At 61.3% G+C, this 22,015-nt stretch overlaps 1 protein-coding gene across 2 annotated transcripts in view; it reads right to left on the bottom strand.

Moving 5' to 3' along the window:
* OLFM1 (olfactomedin 1) overlaps nt 1–22,015 on the bottom strand; it is a 36,712-nt gene that overhangs the window by 4,207 nt on the left and 10,490 nt on the right. The window contains exons 1-5 of one of the 2 annotated variants that reach the window (XM_047831519.1): nt 20,581–20,822; nt 18,485–18,634; nt 13,842–13,997; nt 11,647–11,866; nt 4,361–4,467 (exon numbers count right to left, since the gene is read on the bottom strand). In XM_047831519.1, coding sequence (XP_047687475.1) covers nt 4,361–4,467; nt 11,647–11,866; nt 13,842–13,997; nt 18,485–18,634; nt 20,581–20,730 — 783 coding nt within the window. In that variant the 5' untranslated portion in view covers nt 20,731–20,822. Of the gene's footprint in view, nt 1–4,360; nt 4,468–11,646; nt 11,867–13,841; nt 13,998–18,484; nt 18,635–20,580; nt 20,823–22,015 lie in introns of those variants that run through there. The other variant, XM_047831522.1, reaches the window with a different exon arrangement.

The following is a 22,015-nucleotide window of genomic DNA, read 5'->3' as shown; positions in this document are numbered from 1 at the left end:
TCTGTCTTCACACACGTGGGACTCTGTGGCCGGGACTGGCCCCCTGCCGCTTCTGGTTCTCACGCCCACCCGAGTGCCGAGAGGGCTGTTACCCCCATTCAGACAGAAAGCTGAGGCCAGAGGGGTCTGGTGGGTCTGCCAGGGGGCAGAAGCTGTGCCCACACCAGGTGGCCAGGCCCCGGGCTCCCAGCCAGGAGGGGCTCTGCCCCGGGGATGGGGGTGCCCCTGACATCTGGGGGGTAGAGGCCAGGGGGCTGTGGACCACCCTCCTCCGTACAGAGTGATGCTGTCCCCAGAGTCAGCCGGCAGGGCCGACGAGCCACGGGGGTGCTGGCCCGGCCCAGAACCGGGCATTATGCCCGCAGGGCGCAAGGTCTTGCCCTGGAGCCCGGAAATGCCCCTGGCTGAAGACCACCGAAACCCTCCCTTCCCCTCCTAGGAAGAGGGCCGCACACCTGTGTGCTGCATGGCAAGCGGGTGTGGGCGACACCCAGGCTCGAGGTTTCTTTTGCTCCCGCTTAGGAGCCCAAGCAGACACGTCTTTCCCCGGGCGAGGCCGGATGCAGAAACACACCCACCTTGACCTTCGTAGGTGCCAGTGATCTTGAGGAAGGGCCCCGTGGACGACCAGTCCTCCCGGAGAGATCGTCCCAGATACAGGCGCGGACCCTCGGTCTCTGCCTGGCCTCAGTTTCCCCTTCACAGAATGCGGCACGGATGACGTGACCCCGAGTGCTCTCCATTGGCCTCCTACGTCAGAGGCTCAGAGGCGGCCGTGGCCACAGCAGGCTGCTTCAGAGCGCATCTCACGATGGAACCAGTGGCCTGTGCCCCCGTGCCCTCAGTTATGCCATCAGCTCCCTGCTGGCTCCGGGGCCTGATGCCGAGTGAACCCCCAGACCATCACTCTCCCCAGCTTCCGGCTGCCTCTGCACCTGCCAGGCCAAGTCCCTGGCTCCCGGGGACTGAGAGATGCTCCCACCGCGATGCCCTCTCCCCCCACTGATCAAGCTCACCGCCCAGAGGCCGTTTCCTACGCTCCCCCGGAACCCCCCGGGGCAGGGAGCTCTCAATTTTGTAGTGGGGTGAATGGTGGCCCCCCCAAAGATTATGTCCACATTCAGGAACCTCTAAATGTGACCTTATTTGGAAAAGAGAGTTTTGCAGACATCGTTAAGGATCTCCAGGTGAGGGCCTCTGGGTTAGGGTGGGCCCTAAGTCCCATGACTGCTGTCCTAAGAAAACAGACGTAGACACAGAGGGACTGACGCCTGGGACATCCACGGCAGAAGCCAGCCAATAGGAAGGAAGGTGTCCTGGACTCCAGAAGGTTGGTCCACAGAGTGGGCAACAGGTCTCAGAATCAGGGCAAGGGGTCTCCTGGGGGTGGGGGGGCGGACACAGCCGGGCATCAGGGTTAAGAGCTTCTGGAGTCCCGGTGCCACCACAAGCGTGTGGGCCCGTCACGGCCGAGAGAAGGCAGCATCTGGACACAGTGGAAGGACACCAGAGCCCAGCACAGCACCTGGCACACAGCTGGTGCTTAATAAAGGAGTCAAGGAAGGACACAAAGGCGCCCTGAGCTAACCTTGTTCTAACACCTCAGCGCAAGGGCATCGGGAAGCAGCAGGCTGTGGCTTCTACTCTGCGGCCCCCCGTGGGTCGCCCCCCACCGCCGCCAAGGACCCCCGCGCAACTTCCCCGCCCCCGGCCTCTGGCCGCGTGCCTCTCGCTATGCCTGCCCCCGACACTGAACCAGATTCCTGTTTCCCTTTGGAGCAGGTTACTGGTCTCCCGCGTGCGTGGGACACCCGGGACGGGAACACGAAACAGATCACACGAAACAGCACTCTTCCACATCAACGGCAGGGCCCGGGGACGCGTCGCGCAGCCGGCTGGGAGCTGGCGGTGGCCGTGCTAAGCGCGCGGCTCCGAACAGCCCCAACCACACGGGGGCCGGGCTCTGAGCTGCCGAATGCCCAGCGCCCAGCGGCCCCCACCAGCCAGCCCCGGCTCCTCCCTTCCCCTTGCTGGCGGCTCCCCGCGAAGCCTCCTCCCGCCGTCCCTCTCTGGCACGCTCTGTCCGTCACCAGGGCCTCCTCTCCTGGAGGACGATTGAGTCATCGAGCAGAAAATAGATGTCTAATTATCAAGAGCATGCATCAGCCCTCAACAGCCCCGCACACCTCCATCCTCCCTGTTCGGGGCGGGCAAACAGCTGGGCCTCCAGGAGCCCCGACACGTGGTATCTCTGGGAAGAGAGATCCTCTGCCCGGTGCTGTTTACAACAAAGGAAAGCGACATCAAAACGGGGGCCAGAGGCACGTCTGCAGCGTCAGACGCGGGCTCAGTGCCCCCGACTCGGGTTCATTCTCCGCAGCGACCGAGGTCACTGGTTCTGGCTCCAGGCTCCCCAAGGGCCTGTCTGGGTGTGTGTGTGTGTGTGTGTGTGTGTAGGGGGCGGGGAGGTGGGCTGCAGGCAGGAGGTGGGGAGAGCGTGGTCTGGGGAGACTCAGCCTGCTGCACATGTTTGTTAATAAACCTACGGACCAGCCTTTCCTGAGACCTCAGGCAAGAGACTGGCCCCGGGTTTTCTCATCAAACGGCAGACGTAAGGGTGGTCTCCACACTGGCGGGTGGCTGGAGGGTCGCAGGAGGCCCGACCGGGGCAGGCATGCGTGTCGAGGCCCAGCCGCTACCCTCCCTTGTGTTGACGGACCTGCGCGCACGCCTGAGTGCGGAGCGGTGCCGGCACGGAGAGCGGTGCTCCCTCGGGGCCCTGCCTGCGCGCCTCGCTTTTGTTTCCCGAGTGCCGCCCCAGAGCAGAGCTGGGGTTCGCCACGAGGGATGTGGACCAGAAAACCGATCCGGATAACAACCGGCCAATCAAACCGTCAGAAAACTTGCCAACGCCAGCTGACCGTCCGGACTCTGGAAACAGAACGGAAACGCCCCGCAGACCCGTGTCTGCACGCATGTCCCGGGTTTGCAGTCAGTCCCTGGCCGGCCCCCCCAGAGTCCTCCGCAGCAGGGGCTGGAGAACGCCAGGAAGGCGCCCCAGGCGGGGGGGGGGAGGGGGGGCAGACAAGTCTCAGGCTCCCAGAGAGCCCACAGTCACTGTCCCCCCCCCCCCCCCACCTTCCCCAGGAGGAAGTGTGCCAGAAGTCCCAAATACAAGAGATGACGCCTCGTGCTTCCCGGCAGGCGTGCGAGTGGGGGAGGGGAGCTGGGGGATCAGGAGTCTCCGGGAGAGAAGGCCACCCACCCCTTCCCATTAGAGTCGCCCAGACAAGGCCCTTAGAAGGTCTCGGATTTCTAACCCCCCGCCCCCCCCCCCCCAATCCTGCCTGAAGGAAGAGGTGAGACTTTTTATGAAAGTGATCAGTTTCCAAATGTCCCGCGACCCCCTGAAAACAAGGGGGAGGGAGGGCAGGAACCGCCCCGGAGTCTGGCCTGTTCACGCGGGGCCGGGGCGCATGGCCGCGGGACAGCGACAGCGTGGCCCAGACTCTGTCCTTCTTCCCCTGGGAACCCCGGGCGAGTCTTCCCCCCCCCCGGTGGAGGCTCTAAGGGCCACCGTCACAGCTCTGTGCGGGCGTCCCTGCGCTCAGCCAGCCAGCCCTCGCACCCACACCCCAAAGGGGCTCGAACACCACAACCTAGGCCCTGTGTTTCTCTCCTTTTCTGCGTTTTTACCCAGGGGAAAAGTATAGGAAAAAAAGAACACAGCCTCTTCCCTAAATCAAAAAGGAACACGAGTTTCCATCAGCCTTGAAAGGAATAACAAATGAAATACAAATGAGATGTCATTAAAGTAAGGAAGGCCAAACACTTCTCCTGGAGCAGACATGGGGCTGGAAACGTCTGGGGCGGCTGCAGCCACGGAGCAGGACTCCAAGCACCCCTGCCCCCTCCCTCTCCTCCCCCGCCCCTCCCCCTGTCCCCTTCCTCTGCCCCTTCCTCCCTGCCCATCACCCCCCTCCCCAGCCAGAGAGACAGAGTCGAGCCTCGGAGGCTACGCACGGATCCACCTGCTCTGACAGTCACCGCAATCCGTCTCAGGGTCTCATAGAGTGACCCATCCCTGTGGTCTGGGGCTCTGGGTTAGCACAGGGACCTCAGCGAGGGACCCGGGCCCCTCTGCAAAGCCGCCTGGGCCCGGGAACACACCCCCAGGGGCCCCAAGCTGTGCTCAAGCCACAACCGCTGGAGTGGTTTTCTGGGTAGGTGGGCACCCAGGCATCGGAGCGAGGGCCAGACACACGGGGGACGGAGACAGGCTCGCCTGGCCCACGAGGGCACTCTTGTCCAAACAACCTCACACCCAGGCCCGACGGAGGGGGCGGGGGGGGGCACTTACCCTGTTATCCCCTTCTGGGGCCAGAGGGTCTGTCATCCAGGACCCGAACCTCGAGCCAGAGGTCTTGATGGTCACGGGGTCACTGATGCCCGTCAGCTTGCCACAAGCTGGAAGACAGTGCACAGTGCAGAAGGGTGAGTCCCCCGGCCCGACCCCAGCCTCCCACCGCAGGAGGACGCGGGTCCCCTCCGCCCCTCTCGGTCTCACGGCTGCCCTTGTTTTCTTGGGCAATGGGCTCAGCCACAGCTCCAGCCCATAACGCGGCCGGAGAGATGGCAGGGTGCATCCGAAGGCCCCGTGCTGCGGGGTCACCCAGGGCTCCCTGCAAGGTGCCGCCTGGGCCCCGAGGCGCCTCTCTGGGAGGAGCCCGCTGCTCTGCGCCCCTCCGTCAGTCAGAACCAGACTAGGGGAGTGGCCAGCTCCTCCTCTGCCGGACAGCCTGCGAGCCTCTCCCGCAGAGGGAGAAGCTCCCTTCTGCCTGGGGGGAGCCCTGCAGCCTGAGAGCGGGGACCCTGGAGGCATTGATGGAGCAGGGCAGAGGGACAGAGGGGCCCTCGGATGTGGCCTGAGGGCCGGGACGGACTCAGGGCCACACAGCCACTCGGCACCGCTGAGGCTGGGACCCAGCACCCTTCCCACAGTCCCACGGGCCTCCCAGGCTGCACCTGTCGGCCCAGCAAAGACTCCACTCTCAGGCGCACACCAGCCTGTGTGCACAGCCACTCAGGCCTTCCAGAATCCTGGCCACAGGGCGCTCCTGACCCATAGGAGCCTATCAGCACGCGGACATGCGGTCCGCAAGGTCCCAAGAAGATCCGGGAGTTTTCGGAAGATTGTCAGTGACTTAACCCGGGGACACAGTTTAGCCAGGATAATCCGGCAAAGCGGACGGCAGGCCAGGCCTGAGAGACTAGTCTCTCTCTACGAACTTTAAAGCGGGGTGAGTATATACATTAGCATCATCGCACAAGACTGCCGAGACAGACCCCTGACGTCGCGGCCCGGTGCCTGGCGGGAGCACGGAGGCCGTGGCGGGGTAGGTAAGAGCCACCAGCAGGCAGGAGCGGGGCTGGCTTCGCCTCCGAATTCCCCTCGGTGGTGCCGCCCTGCTCCCGGCTGCTGCCTTGAGCCCACACCTATTTTTACCCGCCTATCCCTTCCCCTTCTCCAGATTTCCTGTCTGTTCCGCCTTCAGGAGCAATCGTGTGCTCTCCCACGTAAGTACTGTCCCCTCACAGACCGAGCTTCCGGGCAGCAGTCACGGCTCGCAGGCCGCAGGCGGGCCAGGTCTCCGAGAATCACAGCAAGCTTGCCGGGCCCCGTCCCCCCTCTGGGAGGAGAGAGGGTGGACGAGGGGACTGGACGGCCGTCCAAGGTTAGCCAGCGTCTACAGGGACCAGAAGTAAGAAAAAGTGGGCGGGTTCTCGGAAATCTCAGGAGAGCCCGTACCAACTTTTCACCTAACGCGCCTCTTGAGGATTCGGGGTGGGGTTCCCTAAGTGTTTGGTCTGGAGGAGGGGGAACGTGGGAGAAGCAGGACCCGAGGCTGGTGTCCCCCTCTGCCCGGTAGGGTTCCTGTGACCTGGGGGCTCTGGGCTGCCAGGAGACAGCAGCTTCTCTGAACTGGGTGGGAATCCGGAGATGCTGACCAGGGACCCCTCCAGCCTCCCCACCGCTGAGCCAGGGGACAGCGGTCCTGCCTGGAAGGAGGAGTCCAAAGGGGCCATCGCCCCCAAGGATGTCATGGCTTGGGGAACCCAGCGGGCCTGCGGGTTTCTATCCAATCGCACACCGAAGTTCCGGCCAAGTCTGTGCAGCCATACCCGCCCCCCCCTCCCCGTGCTGGACGATGACTGCCCGAAGGAGAACAGATGTCTGTCCCCCACGCCATACTCAGAAGGCAAAGAGCGGGCCAACGCCGCAGCTCGGCTCAGATGCCGGGCCCTTCCTGCCTCCACACCTTTGCTGGGGCTGTTCCCTCCACCTGGAATGCACCCCCCCGCCCCGGCTCCCCCCGCCCTCCCACCGGTCCTCTGTGGCTTGGCCCAAACCCACGCCTCTTCCCGAGACCTCTGCCTTCTGAACTCTGCCCACCTGGTCCCCACTGACTCATGCTCACGACCACACAGTTCCTGGGGCCGTGGACCCGAGCGGCAGGTCTTACCGCCCCAGGCAATAAGCCCGTTGCACTCACGCTCTTTCTGCAAGGCCCAGCCCGGGGAGCTGTCCGTGAACGAGTGAGTGAGTGAGTGAGTGATCGCTCAGCTCAGGTACTTAGAGGTGAAATTACTCCTCTCGGAAAATCCTCATGAGGCTACTGCTTCGCTACGTGCCCAGCACAGGGGACAGCAAGGGAGCGAGGGTCACCCTCCCCGGAGTGAGGCACAGACCTTCTTCCTTTTCCACGAACTCAGAGGGGAGCAGTGGAGACTGAAGGGGCTGACCAGGGGGGAGAGTCCAGGAGGGCAGCTGATGTGAATCAGTGCTCAGTGGGGGCAGCAGCCACGATCATGGCTGTGAACTCAGACTACGGCTGTGGAGAAGACGGGGTTCGTCCCCAGTAGAGTCGGGGTCACGGCTGCCCTGAACCGCTGCATCACCTCCTGCCCACCGTGAGCCTCCTGGCCTGGGCTGCGGAGCAGGGAAGCAGGGCCTATGGGGCTGGAGGCAGCCAGCCCTGCTTGAGTCAGGGAGTTATTTTTGGTTCTCTGTCCAGACGGGTTCTGCCATGACCTCGGGAGCTGACATGATCTCAGAGAGCCCCGTGGCAGGGCCTCACGGAAGAGTCTTGGCACATTCAGTTCAGGAAGGTAGGTGTCCCTTTCTGTCACGAGGGCTCAGGATGTGCGTAAGGCGGGGAGGAGGCTCGGGAAGCGCCCCTGCGCAGGTGCAGCTTGGAGGGGGCGGAGTTGCTGGGCCCGCACGGCCGCCCTCGAGAGCCCAGGACGGGTCTCAGGAGGGAGGATGCCCGCAGAGCCGGGAGCCCGGACGAGGCAGTGTCCTGCAGACGAAGTCATTCGCCTCTTGCCATATTCCTAGAAGGAACTCGCTTCTGACAACAACCTGGACGGTCTCCACGAGGAGCCTTGAGCGGGTCCGGGGCGACACGCCCGCCAAAGAGAGACCAGACCGTGGGGTCGACGGCCCCGCGGCAGGCAGGCCGGGCCCCCCGGGCTTTTGGTCTCCCTTGCTCCCAGCTTTCAACCCTCAAGGACTGGGAACAGTTCGCAAAGCTGGGAGCTTGGGCAGACCCGTGTCCTTGCAGGGAGAGCAGCCTGAGGACAGAGCTCAGGCTGCACACAGCCCTGGAGCCTGGGAGGGGCACCCGGAGAGGGCCGCTCACCCCGCCTCCGCTCACGGGCAGGGCAGGGCAGGCGTCAGGAGACCTCTCACCAGGCATAATCCTGAGCGCTTCCTGGGAGGACTCCAGAAGGCGACGCCGGCCCTGCCAGGATCCCACCCAGGCCAAGACGTGAGGAGGGCCTCGGATGCGGGTCTGCTTCCTCCCCGCCACCCCCTCGGGGTCTCCTGCAGGCAGAGGCACCCACACTCAGCTCTCAAGCCTCGACGGGACGCAGCACCCTTGGGCCAGCAGCTCGCTCACCGGCCCCTGCAGGCCCCTGGGAGCAGGTCAGGGCCGATCCCTCTGCCTCCCTGAACCCGCCACACCTCCAGGGCCAGAGCACAGGAGGGAGGCTTCAGGCTTGCCTCCTCCAGGAGAGCGAGCCTAGGAAACAGTGCCGAGGCAAAGCGCCGTGCCCGACACCCAAAACTGGCAAAAACGTCTACAGTCTGATGGCTAGCCACGTGCACGCTGGGCTGGTGGGGTCGGTGATGCCCCGGGGCTTCACTCAGATGTGTTCTCCGTAGGACAAGAAAATCCCCCCCACCCCGCCACCCCAGACTGTAGTGCTCTGGGTGTCTGGCTACTTCTTTCCCACCCAGGATGGTATGATGCGGGAAGCCCTAAAATCAGCTGTCCCTCCCCCCATTCTTAAAGACAGGAAAACTGAGGCCTGAAGCTAGCAGGCAAACGACACGCTCAGGATGCGTTGATGTACGAACAACATTTTGCACTGGATCCCGAGCCTCTGGCTCGGCTGGTGTAGCTGCTGGGTCACCTGACTCCGCAGGCTCCCCCCAGGGAGGCAGTGAAGTTTCACGCCCCAGCTCGGGGGACAGGGCCGCTGGGCCACCGTGGTGCTCGCTGATCTGGGAACCAGGGGAGCTGCAGGGGTGTGGCCGGAAGTGCCCCCCCCCCCCCCCCCCCCCCCCGCAGAGGAATGCCCAGAGACACTGAGCCCCCCTCCAGTTTTAGAAAAGGAGTTTCAGAGTCGTTTTTCTCTGGCTGGGCCATCGGGAAAAACATACAATCCCCTTGAGAGAGAAATCTTTACCAACAGACACAAAACAAATGGAACCTTGTTTGTTTGTTTTTCCCTGTGTACGTTTTGGGGTCAGGGATTACCAGCATCGTGGACCTAAAGAGAAGGCGGCCACAGGGAGAACCCTGATTAGAGGCGCTGCACCGTCACACGGGGAAGGTAACGAGGTGCCGTTTGGCAAGCCAAGGACCAAGAGACAGACTGGAGACCAAGGCACCAAGGTGCCGGGGCGGGGCGGGGCGGGGGGGGGGCGGCCGGGGAGCTGCGGGAGCCCCAGCCACCAGCCCCCACGGAGCCACCAGCCCCCACGGAGCGGGAGGCGGGCTCTGTGCTTCGTGCTCACCGGAAGCTCCAAGCAAGCAAACGGGCCGCTAAGATGGGGCCCGTTTGCAAGGCGGAAATAAAGACCAAAGCAGCAGCCGCAGGACGGGAGTGTGGTCCTTAAGTTACTGAGCCTAAGTGACAGCCCAGGGAGACGGGACAGCCACTGCTCACTGTATCGTCCACTGTTTACCCACCCCCACACCTGCTCACCCACCTGTCCGTTCATCTATCGACTGACAGACTGTCTGCCCGCCTACCTCCCTACCTACTCACCTATCCTCTGCTCTCTGCCTGTCCACCTAGTTATCTATCACCTACCTCCTAACTGGCTGCCTACCTATCACCTACTACCTCCCACCCTCCCTCCCTCCCTCCCTGCCCGCTTGCCTACCTGTCACCCCCTACTCTGCCAGATGCAGTGTGCAGCCATGATGGGAACGGTGTCCCTGGACTTCCACCGTGACCCCAGGGCACGGGGACTCCTACACCCTCACCGTACAGATAAAACAGGTGCAGTGCCTTGGGAGAGTCACCCGGCCACAGAGCAGCACTTAACTACTTTACCGCACTGCCGGCCCCAGACCGAGGGTTCTCCCGCTTTGGCGTTGTTTACCTGAATCGCCCGGGTGCTGGTTAGATGCAGATCCCTGGGCCCCACCTGCAGACTCGGATTCAGTGGGTCTATCTACAAGTCAAGGTGTTTCTGAACAAAGAAACGCAGAGGCGAGACCACACGGCTGCACTCCCGACACGTAGAGAATGCGGTCCCCGGGACTGGTCCTCTCTCTTCGCTCCCAAATCAACCATTTTGGCAGCCCCAGGGGAACCACGTGAAAGCCCCAAGGTTCACAGTTGCAAGGAAAATTCACGCAGCTTCTAAAAATAGGCCAAGTGTCTTTAGGGGGTGGCATCCCCCTCGGAGAGGCCTGCGGCTTCTCTGCCTTGGTAACTTTCCACTCTGAATTTCCGTTTTGCTCCCTGACCCCTGACTCGGAAAGCATGGAGGTTTCATCGCCATTTCTCACTGGTATACACAGTCTATATCCCAGCGAGGGAAAACATAGTCAATGAGCCCTCTCCCACCCCCAGAGTCCTCAGAGGCTGGGACAGACCTCTCAGTGGGGTGTTGGCAGGGTGTGGCCAGAGGGAGGCGATGGTCAGCGTGGGGTAATTGTGGCTAGAAACCCAAACCTGTGCCCAATGGTAAGAACCACACAGCCCATCGTCTTAAACATAGCCCCATCACTGTGAACATTCGAACATCCCCACGGACCCCTGCAGTGTCAGAACAGGTCCTGGGTCCCCCTGCCCCCGACACTGGGGTGCGGTGAACCGCGTCACTGGAAAAACGCAGCAGACGATCCCTCATGTGACATGGCGTAAGTGCCCACGGTAAACCAGATTAAACTCCCAACGCCTCTCGCTGTCCCCTCTGGGGCTGAGGTATGTAACAAGCGTCTGCCTTTGCTGAGGTGCCTAGAACGGCATTTGAGATAATCTGGATGTTCGGACCGGCTCAAACGGGTGCGGGGGGGGGGGGGGCGGGGAGGGGGCCCTGCCGACTCCTTCCTCGCTCTCTGGACATTCCCTTTCACCTCACAGCACTAGGGACTTTAAAAAGTATTTGTGACCTTTGGGACGTTGTAAGTTCATAAAGAGGCATTTGGGGTGTGTTTTTGTGTGTGGGGGGAGAGGGAACAAAAAGGGAATCAAGTTAGAATATCAGATAAAAAACCTAAGGGAAGCTTCTTCATAAATCAAAATGACCCTCCATCATGCTAAGAAGTACACGGCAGGGACACGAACCACCTTGGTGTCAAAAAACAGTAGGTGAGAAGGGCCAGCGAGTCTCGGTAAGAAAACCCAAGAATTAATTGGAAAGACTGAAATGTGCTAGGAGAGCGGACCCAGACGCTAACGAGCCACGACTTGTGGAAGCAATCCACGGGAGAGTTGACAAGGCGAGCGGGTATTCGATCCCAAGAACCTGAAGGGGTTCCCCCAGCGGCGGGGGTGCTTCAACGAATAGGACAACGGGGTGGAGGGGCCGGTGGGCTCAGAGGAGCTGCTCTATCCAGGCTGTTAGGAGGGACTTGTGCCTTTACTCCCCGTCAACGGCAAGTCCTCTACCGTGGTGTGACTGGAGTTTCTCTTCTCTTTTATTCAAACTACGCCTGATGCGTTCTCTCGGGAGTTTCCTCAGCCCCTGTCCCCAACCCGGAGAGAATCTGAGGTGTATGTTTCCAGCCCTATCGAACTCGTGTCCTAAACTCACCCGGGACACACGCGCGCGCACACACACACGCACACACTCATACACATCCTTCAGATGGTGCGTGGCATCTGATGCCTTCTCCAGATGTGCGACTCCACGGGGTCTGTGAGCTGGCCTTCTCTGCACAGGGTGGGACAGTGCCCTAGCCTGAGTGCCGCCTACCGGGGAGCCTAGGCGGGAGCCCTGCCCGGGGCCTCTCTGGAGCCAGGCGGGCGCTGTCCGCTTCAGCACCACTCCCTAAGCCTGTGTGGGAGCGGAGGTGGGCGGAGCAGAGCCGCGCCCCCGCAGGGTTCTGGTCCTACCTAGTTTTTGCATGCATGCACGGAGCCTTTCTTCAAGATTGGACACTCTGCTCTGCAGTTCATCGTAGTCATAGGCGCCAATCTCCTCTTGCAGCTCGTTAAGCACTGACGTCAGGTTCTGGACCTCCTCTTTAAACTGCAATACCAATTTGGCATCGGCCTTGTACTCCTCCAACACAGGTATCAAAGGCCTAAGTTCATCCATTTTCGCTTTTATCGCCTGCAAGGTCAAAATAAGCTGGGTTCAGTGCTCTGCGTGCAAAAACTTGCCACACCCTGCCTTGGCCTGGCTTCTCTCCCCGGGTGAGGGAGGGTGTGCACCTTCCTGCTTTCTTTATAGGTTTATGTATTCTGGTCCAAACGGGGTAGAAAAGCATATTAAACAGTCTCCGGAACACCAACATATTTGGGAAAGTCTTTATTGTCAGTTTAGAATGCAACATCTTAAGGTTACATGCTTTTAGTCACACACACAAAGTTTCTTTTTTTTTTTTTTTTCTTTTTCAAAAAATGCATTGACAAGGGTTCAAACTATCCATGAAATGCATCTACAGTCACATGCAAAAGAGGATCCTGGTTGTATTCAAGGTTCCTTAGTGATATGGTGCTAAGTATTGGAAAATAATAGCAAAAATGCATGGTGCCCAAGCTCTCTGACCCTCTTTCATGGTTACATGGGAGTGGACTGCCTCTTCAGTCAGTGCAGCATTGAAAAAACGCTTTTAAGTTAGCCCTGCAAGCAAGAAAATGAAATACTGTTGAAGAGCTGCCTCACTAGCTTGCCTTAAACAGACAGCCATTAATAGACAAATATTTTCATGGTCACTTAAAAAAAAAAAAAATCACACTGCAATGCTAGATTTCGTCCAAACCAACTGCCTTAACAGTTACAGAGCTTCCCTCGCAATCCCTGTTGAAATTCTCAGTGCAATTAAAGCATGGTCAAAGGCAAGGGGCTGCTTCTCCTCCCCCGGGGCCATATTGCCCCCAATTTTGGAACCGGGAGGGGGATACCCGGGTGCACAGTACCAGCACCGCGCGGCTAGCCCTCGGCGGCTAAAGGCACCCTCGTCTTTAGGGGAATCCGAGTCTACCACGGAGAAGGGAATGAATGCTGCCCTTTCAGGGAGAGACACAAACTCTTTTTGGTCAAGCAGGTCAAAATCTCTCTCTGAGACAATTCGCAGTGACGTGTCAGGAGCAAGGACAACGTGTTCACCTGCCTCCGACGTGAGCAATCGCTTCATTTCTCCTCAACAGGCTCAGGCCTGCTATCGATTTATTTATAATATAGATTTATGACTTCGTTAGCCTGCCATTTTGCCTGTGTAATGTATCGCTCTTAAAAGCGGATTAGTTCTTGCTTCATGCAGGGAGCACATCAAAGGAAAACATTAGCATAAAAAGAACAGGAAGACAGAGCATCAGCAATTTCTAGTCAAGCAGGGTTGTGTAATTTGACCTGTTCGTTTATATCTGGGCTAGATTGCTAATTAACATGCATGTATACCTTAATTGAGGTGCGTATAATTTTTCAATTTGAACATTTTGAAGCTGACTAAGGTAGAAATGTATATATACATATTTCTACATATGTATATATAATTTTAGGGCCAACTCTGGCTTTAATGTCCAGAGTTACCCGGGGGGGGGGGGGGGCGGGGGAGAAACACTTACCAGGAAGTGAGAAAGATGTTGGTGTCTCTCTCCTTCTTCCCTGCAAATCTACAGTGTGCCTTGTCATAGCTAAATTAGGTCAGATGTGAAAAATTGCCCTGAGTGATCCCTGCTCAGAAACGGCTCTAATCAATGAGGCTAATCCTTGGCTAATGTGATTTACCTGCCGCAGCTTGAGAATGACAACGACCAATCATGTCCCTTCCCGGCTAATCTGTGACCTGGCTCGAGAAGCCAGGTCTGGGGATCCCCCCGCAGCCCCCCCCCCCCCCCCCCCCCCCCGCCTCGGAAGCTCACGGGGGGTCTGAAAGCCATTCCTCAACCCGCCCCTTTCAAGGTGTCATTCGCCAAACCAGGGCGGGGACAGGCTGCCTGTCTATTTCTAAGGACAGCGGCCCCCTTGCAAAGGGCGATTCTCGCCGGGCTCCTCCCGGGCTCCCGGTTTCTATTTCCAGAGGGAAGGGGCGAAGCCTGAAGGGAAACCAAGCCCGGTCTCGGAGGAGGAGGGACACACTTACCTTGAACTGCCTGGCCAGGTGCTGCCTGTGGCTCTCCTCCACCTGTCTGAACTTGGACTCCAGCCCCTTCATCTGGTTCTCCATCTTTTCCACGTACTGTAAGTCTCTCTGAGTCCGCCTGTCCAGGACCTCTATGGACTGAGACATGTTCTGCACCTGTCAAAAAGGGCAACAGGTTCAAGGAAGGAGCCGTAGCAGGTGCCCGCCCATCGTGTTTGCCTTCTAATGCACGACGGCGACCTTTTCCACACGGCCAACACACAGGGAACCAGAAGCGGCCCACACATCATTTACTAGCTAATCACCAACACTGGGGAGTGTTATGACCAAGGACTCCCCAAACAGAGCAAATTGCTTTGGTAAACATTTCGCCTGCCACGTTCCGGAATGCTGCTCCTTGCAGCCAGGGCTGCCAATCAGGGGTTCGGGAGCGTCAGGTCCTCCCTGGTCACGGCTCCAGGCACATGGCTCTGGGTGGCTCTTTTTCTTCCCTGTGTCAGGGATTGTGTTTAAGTCTCTCTACTCTGCAGGATGAAACCAGTTAGGCAGGCACGCATACCAAGAAAGACGAATAGTGCCTTTGGGCTGCCCCCACCCCAGGGAGAGCCTCTCTCTCCTCCTAAATCTCCCAGCCGTCCTGTTGCCAAGGCTGATGGCAGGAGCGTGGAACCAAGGAACAAGAGAACTGTTCTCCCTGCCTCTCTATCAACCCCTTTCCCCATCCTGCACACCATCCATCACGCCCCGCGATATCACAGGTAGATGACTGCTCTGCAAACATGTACATTCCGAACATACAGTCAGGAATCGATCACCCAGCAAATGAATAATCACTGTTTTACATCTTTGCAGGCAGATCAGAATTGAGTCGAGCCTCAAGATGGAACTTTAATATTCAACAGGATTCCAGGGAGCTTAAAGGAAAACAGTTTCAGTGCAGCCACCTGCCGAAGCGTTTTATTTTCGGGAAAGTGGCTCGTGCTCCTGGGCACAGGCATTTGGGGCGGTGGGGAGGCAGAACGGAGCTCAGGGTTGCTGCAGCGGTGTTTGGGTCATTTTCCCCAGAGTCCAATCCAATTACGAGGGAGGACGACACCTTTACAACCGCGAACTTTCAGCTCTGATACTCCACTGCCTTTGAAAACTCTCTCCCTTTTAGAAACTGAATCATTTGGGTATGACACGTAGCCGGACTTGGCCAGTGAAAAGCTGGTAGTGGTTCGGTTTCTGTGCCTCCTGTGCATCCTCCACCCCCACAAATAAAATAAAATAAAATAAAATAAAAGAGCACATCTAAAAGACTTCTCAGTGGGAGAAAAATTGATATTACTCATTGCAGCACTCTGAAATGCCTGGAATTTTTTGGTTAGTTATTTAAAAGTAACACACAAACTCAGTTTCAAAATTCACGTTTGTAAAATACAACACGTGGGTGACTCTGACTCTCTCTGATCCTTTCTCTTTAGACGTTTTACGGGGACCTGGAATATATTTGTTCTCTTACCTTCTCTCTCCCTGCCCTCCTCGCGCTGAATAACCAGCTGTCTCACCTCCTCACATTGAGTGACTACGGCACTCCCTTTGAGAAGAGTCGTGAGTTTTGGTTACCTTAAAGCCCAGCCCGAACACCACCTCCTCCGGGGAGGCTTCCAGGATGCGCCAAGCCAGGAGTGGCTGCACACTGCTTGGAAACAGCACTACCTTGTTGGCGCCATGCCTGCAGGGCAGCAACCCACTCATCTGCTTCAACAGCCGGGGGGTGGGAGGGGGCTGGGCCTCACTCACTCCTGTAACCACAGCATGAGGCCCACACATCATAACGTGGGGAGTGTCCCCCCAGCAGCCACAATGCTGGGAGCAGGAACACAAATGGCGCCTCTGGTCCAGACCCCTCTCCCCTCCTCTCCTGGGACATCCTATTCCCCAGGAGCAAGGGCCTCCGTGGGCAGAGCAGAAGCCACTGGGTCCGCCGGCTCCAGTCTCGAACCGCCAGCAGGGGGGCCACACGCTGCACAACGGGCTTTTCATTTGCCAGGGAAGGAAGGCTTGTAACCAGTTTTAAATAAGATCAAATTTAAGATTTAGAAAACAAAATTTAAGGATGCCAAGCTACCCAGCTGCCTTAACACAAAACGCGACTCTCCCGCTGCCTCTTCCACCTCGAGGGAGGGTGGACCCTCCTCTCTGGCGGGTCACAAAGCGGGAGGGCACAACCACTCCCAGGTGAGCCAGAAGACCGGCCCGGGGCCACCCACCCTCTCTGCCCCTGGATGTGCCCCTGAGAAGCAGACCTACGAGCTCAAGGTCACGCAGCTGCTAAATGACACCGACCCCCCCCCCCCCATGCTCTGCCCAGCGTGGGAGCAGGAGCTGGGAAAGCGGGGGAGGGGCAGCGACAAGCAACAGACACTCCCGGCCTCCAGGGATTAACGAACCACTAATTATTTACTGAAAGTCTTCAGTGTTCCAGGCAGTGGGCTAAGCCCATCACGTCACTACTCCGTTCAAACTCGATGAAACCCCGGTTGGCGAACACTATTTCCGGTCCCACTTTCTGCATAAGGCTCAGAGAGGTCGAGCAGACTGTCTGCCGCCACACGGCGGCCAGCCACGATTCAAGGCCTGGGCGGACTCCAAAACCCACGCTGCCAAATTCAGGGCAGGTGGCTTCCTCGAGGGGAACAGAAACAGAGCCCCCGGCCCCCCCACTGCAGGCCTTTTCCACTCTGTGGGTTTCCGGGGCCCCTCATCCCCCCCCCCGCCCCCGGCCCCGTGTCAGAACCGGGCTAGCTAGCGGTCAGGCACTGCCTGCTGCCGCCAGGCCCCTCCCAAGGGCTCCGGGCCAGTGACAGTCAGAGCCCCGGGCGTGCGGCCCACGCCTCCACCGCGGGAAGCCCCCCGGGTGGGTTCACGTGAAGCCAGGCCGGGGAGACACAGAACTAGACGCGAGGTGACCGGCTGGGACCCTGGCCCCACCGACGGCACGCACCACCAGACCCGCACAGCTCGGTGCACGCTCCCCACGGCAAGAGAAGTGGGGGGCGGCGACCGGAGGGAGGCCCCACGACGAGAACGCTGAAGCCCCCTCGCTTACAACAAAAGCTGCTGCCCTCTGAAAACACGGTGCCCACCGGGGTATAAAATAGGGCCTTAAATCGTTAAGCCGTGGCGCGGTGGCGTCTGTGGGCAGAAAAGAGGGCTCCCAGGCCGGCGCTCCACCGGCTCTGAGAGCTTTCTGGAATCCAGAAAGCACCTCCCCCAAGAGCTGGGAGTTCTTCCTCACGGGCCCTCAGCCCCGCCCCCCAGCCCGAGCGCCCCCCCCAGCCCCGCCCCTCAGCCCGGACCCCCCCCCCCCACGCCCTGCCCCCAGACAGGGCCCCCCCACCCCAGCCCAGCCCTCCGCCCGACCCCCCCTGCCCCGCCCCCCTCGGCCCATCTCGGCCCCGCCCCATCCCCGCCCCCCAGCCCAGCCTCAGCTGTCCCAGAGGCCCCTTCGAGCTCCACCTCCTGCCTCTGCAATTCTGAATAATTAAAGGCCCAATTAGGCTTTGGTCTAGTTTGGTGTTAATGAACGTTTGTGGAATCTGCTAAATGCGTTTTACGTTAATTCTTTGCAAGTGATGTACTGGGTGGGCTAGAGATGAGAACAGAGACCACACTGTCCTTAAAGGGGAGCGGGAGCCACAGCCCGGGGCTGCCCAGAGCCTCGCCTCCCTTCTTCCTCCCCACGAGCAGAGCTGGGAGCGCCCCCCCCCCCCAATCGCTCACCGCCCCCTTCCCTCCACACTTCGGGAAACTGAGGCCAAACTGGGACCTGCCTGGCCTGTGGTCCTGTGAGGGGTGGTGGTTGGGCGGGGCCCAAACGAAAAGGTCCTGACCTAGCACCACAAGGCAGTCCCCCTGCCAGCGCCCTGACCTGCCCCAAGACCCTCACGGCTCGGCCGGCGCCTCCCCTCGTGTCCTCAAAAACGGCCAACGTACAGTTTTACTGGCGTGTGTGATGTGTACGTGGGATGTCCACAGGGTATGTGTGGTGTGTGGGGGGGTGTGTAGGTGGCCCTGTGCATGGCGTGTGCGTGTGCCTGTGCGTGTTGTGTCCATGTGTGTCCGTGGGTGGTGTGTGTGCGTGCACAGCTCTGGGAGGGGGCGGAGGACGCCAGGCGGGGGCACCGCTCCGCGGTTTGAGTGCCGGCCCCCCCCTCCCCCCCAGAGCCAGCTGCTTGGCTCGGGACAGGTGGTCCACCCTCTGACTTCCACTCTTGAAAACGGGGTGAAAAATCTCACCAAGTTTACATGATCCTCGTGGAGATCATTTGCAACGATGGCTTCCGAGTGTGTATTTGAGCCACACGGTGCCGTTCGCAGTGGGTGCAAAGGTGAGGACCCAGTGCGCGCACGTGGCTCCTCAGGGGAGCCTGCAGCGACCGGCGGGGTCTACTCGTCTCCTCCTGGGCCATCCTTGGGGGTTCTGCACCCATCCATTCACTCAGTCACGCGTTCACAAACATTCTGAGTGTGGACGTGCCACGAAAGAGGGAGGTCTCGAAGCAGGACAGACCCTGCAGGCTGGCCGAGCCTTGGTGCTGGTGTGGGCACGCACACACGCACGCGCGCACACACACGCACGCCCCACGCGGACTCACCTTCTCCAGCAGCTGCCTGAGCTGTTTCGTGCGGGCGTCCCGTGAACACATGGTCTGCTGGGGGGCGACCACTGTGCAGATACACCTGCCCTCGCTGTCTTGGGCAGAACTATAAACCTGCCAGCTCTCCTCGGGGTTGGTGGGCAACACCTGGAGGGGGGGGGTGGTGAGGGAGTGAGAGGGAGAGAGAGGTCAGACCATAAGGCAGTGCAGCAGGAAAGACACCCGGGGAGGACTGTCAGAGTCCAGCCTCCGGGAAAAAAGGGCAGAAACGGTCCAAAGACGCGTTCGTTCTGACCACGGGGAGGGAAAGGGGCCCCCGAGAACAAAGGGGCGATCTCCTATCGGGGTCCCCAGGGCCAGAAGGAAGTGAAACCGACACGACTCTTTTAATTCTTTTTTTTCCAATCCAGGGGATTTTTAAATTCCAGGAATGTTTGGAGTTCTGGCATCTGACCAAATTGATAGGTTAGGAGGACGGGAGGGAAGAGGCCGCAAGCCGGCGAGGAGCCAGGCAAGAAAGCAAGTGGCTGGTTCACTCGCAGCACGTAATTCGGAAAGAAGATCTCCTCCCCACAAGGCACGCAGGGGTGGCTGGCGCAGCCTCGCTCCGCCGTCCCTGACGCGAAGGGATGTGGCACCCGCGGCAGAACCCGGGATCCAGCCGCCCGTCAGCCCAGAGCGGCAACGCCCCGAGCCCAGAGCCGCAACGCCCCGAGCCCCGACCGTCCCCGGCACCCCGGCAGAGGCCGCCGGAGGAAGCGCCAGGCTTCCGACCCGGCTGCCACACGCGGTCCTTCAGTGGATGTCACCAAGTTTCTGGCGGCATGGCGTTCACACCCAGCCTCGGTCCCGGGGTATGCCCAAGGACCCACCAAGGAACCGGAGCCGTGTGTGGCCGGTGTCACCTTGCCGCCCGGCTCGGGTCCCGAGCGCCAGGGGCACAGGGTGGACGCTGCTGTGGGAAAACACTCCCTGAGCACAGACCCTCCCCGGCAGCCTGCCCGGGCGCCTCAGGTCACCTCCCTGCTATTTTTAGCCTGGCCCGGGAGGAGAACCTATAGTAGTGGATACATTTGTTTCATTCATTGCCAACCCCAGAGGCTCAGGACCCAGACCCGGGAGCAAAGTCATTATGAGAGCACTGGAAGGAAGCGCTTGAAACGGCAGGTGAACGTGACAAGGGTCTCAGGAGGGGCTCACACGGAGACCTGTGCCCAGGGCAGCAAAAACCAGGTGGGAGAGGAGCCTCCTGCCCGCCCCCCTTCATTCCCCACCAGGAGGGGCCCGCCTGGGGTCCTTCCTTCCTCCGTTCCCCTCCCCTCAGGGCTGCTTCCCTATCGGCCTGCCTCCCAGTGGCTCCAGCCAACATCCGACTCAGGCCTGCCCACAGGCGCCCCGGCCACTCGCCACCCGCCCCCTCCCCCCCCCCCCCCCAAGGCCTTGATGAGGGAGGAAAAGCCACCTGGGAGGCAAGGCAGAGGGGCAGAGGGGACAGGAGGGGCCAGCTCCACAGGCAGTGCCCCCCAGGGCCACTGCACCCTCCCTGGCCACCACGGCCGGGACCGTCAGGGACGTGGCTTGGGGACTCGCAGCCGCCAGCTCCCCCAACGGCCGCTGGCCCACTCCGGCAGTCCGTCTGGCTTTGACAAAGTAGGGCGGGCTCCGCTCTAGCCCTGGCTGGACCAGCCCTGACAGGGCGGAGCACCGCGTCCCCACCCCTTACTTGCTGAGTGACCTTGGACAAGTCCCCAAGTCCCCTGCCTCAGTTTCCTGACCTTGTCCGCGAGGGACTTAATATCAGTCGATGCGGACTCCAGGCCTCCGAGTCCCTGAGGCCCCCTGCCCCGAGAGGAAACCCCGGCAAAGGAAGGAGGCGCGCCCCTGGGGGACCGGGGCGGGGTGCGGGCCGGCGGGGCAAGCGCGGGGGGCACGGTCACCCCCGTCGGCGGTAGCGTGGGGGGGAGCCGCCGCCGGGGACCCCTGCCCGTGCCCTTGGCCCCGCGCCCCCGCGCCCCCGCTCGGCGCCGCCCAGCCAGGGGTCGGGGTCGGAGGGAGCGGGCGGGAGGGCCCGCGGGGTGGCGGCGGGGACTTACGCCGGTGCTGCGGTCGAGCGTCCCGCCGCTGGCCGCCGAGAGCTTGGTGGTGTTGAGGCCCACCAGCGAGGGCAGCGTCTGGGACATCCAGTTGGTGATCATGGCCATGGTGCTCAGCACAACCCCGATCTTGAGCAGCGGCACCGACATCGCGCCTCGAGTCGCCTCCTGCGCCCGCGCGCGCCGGCGCCGGCTCCGCGCCCCCGGGCAGCCTTCAGGCGGCGGGCACCGCGGCGGGCAGGGGCGCCCGGCCGAGTCCCCGCGCCCCTTCGGCCCGCCGCCGCCGCCCGCCCGCCGCCGCCGCCCCGCGCGCCCCGGCCATGGCTGCGCCGCCCCGGGCGCCGGGGACGGTGGCCGCTGCCCGCTGCCCGGTGTCCGCGGTGCCGCCGCCCCTCCGCGCTCCGCGCCTCGCCGCCGGCTCGGGCTCCGGCTCCGGCTCGGGCTCTGAGCGCCGCGCGGGCTGCGCGCGGGGGCCGCGGCCGGGAGGCGGGGACACGGACGGGCGGCGGCCGACGCAATCTGCCCAGGAAATGGGTGGATTTTTCCTCTCCGCTCCGGCTCCCCGCCGCCCCCTGGCTGCTGGCAGCGAGGCCTGCAAACCCCAGTCGCCAAGGGGTTGAGATGGGTGTTCAGGGAGGAGAGCCGACCACCGCCCCCAAGTCCTAAAATCGCGGCGGCCTTAGCGTCCAGACTGGTGGCGCTGCTGCTCCCTCCCGGCGGCCGGACGGACTGAGCGAGGCCTGGGCACCCCTTTGGGACCCCCGCTGGCCACCCCGTCGCGCGCTCAGCCCTCGCCCTCGCTGCCCTGGACCTACTTGGGGGGTGGAGGCTCCACGCTCCCCGCCAACCCTGCCGCCCCCGCACTGGAGCCCAGCCGGGAAGGGGTCTCCAGCCCCAGCGCCGGGAGGGGAGGGGCGAGGAAAAGGGTGGAAAGGGGAGGGCTTTCTGGAATCCCGGGGGATGGGGGATGGGGGGTGGGAGGTGGGGCAGGCGCTCTAAGGCCTCTGGGAGGAAAGGAGCCTCCTGGCAGGTGCAGCACCCACCAGTGTGGGCCCCTGGGTTGGGGTGGGAGGGGTCCGAGGGCAGGGCAGGAGCTGCCTTTAGGTTTGGGCTCAGGCATCGGGGCAGGAGAGCTGAAGGTGCCCGGCCCATGAGGAGTGTGGAGCTGGGCGGGGCCTTGGGGTGTGTGGTTGGGGGCAAGAGAGGAGCCCGAGTCCTGGGGCCCAAGTGGAGGGTCAGGGCAGCCTGGCCTAAGTCCCCAGCCCTCCGCGGCATCACGGCAGGACACGCGCACGTCTCCGAGGCACGGGGCTGACTGGGTCGAACACCTGAACGCGGCTTTAGCATTTGCAGGAGCCTTTAGGGGATGGAGGGTCCGTCCGTCCTCAGTCCCTCCCACTAAGCGCCCCCGGAAGTTTGGGAAGCATTCCCCAGA

The sequence above is a fragment of the Prionailurus viverrinus genome, chromosome D4 (assembly GCF_022837055.1).
Source record: "Prionailurus viverrinus isolate Anna chromosome D4, UM_Priviv_1.0, whole genome shotgun sequence".
NCBI lineage: Eukaryota > Metazoa > Chordata > Mammalia > Carnivora > Felidae > Prionailurus > Prionailurus viverrinus.
Note: the sequence above shows the minus strand (reverse complement) of the source record. Positions and strands in the feature narration are given on the sequence as shown.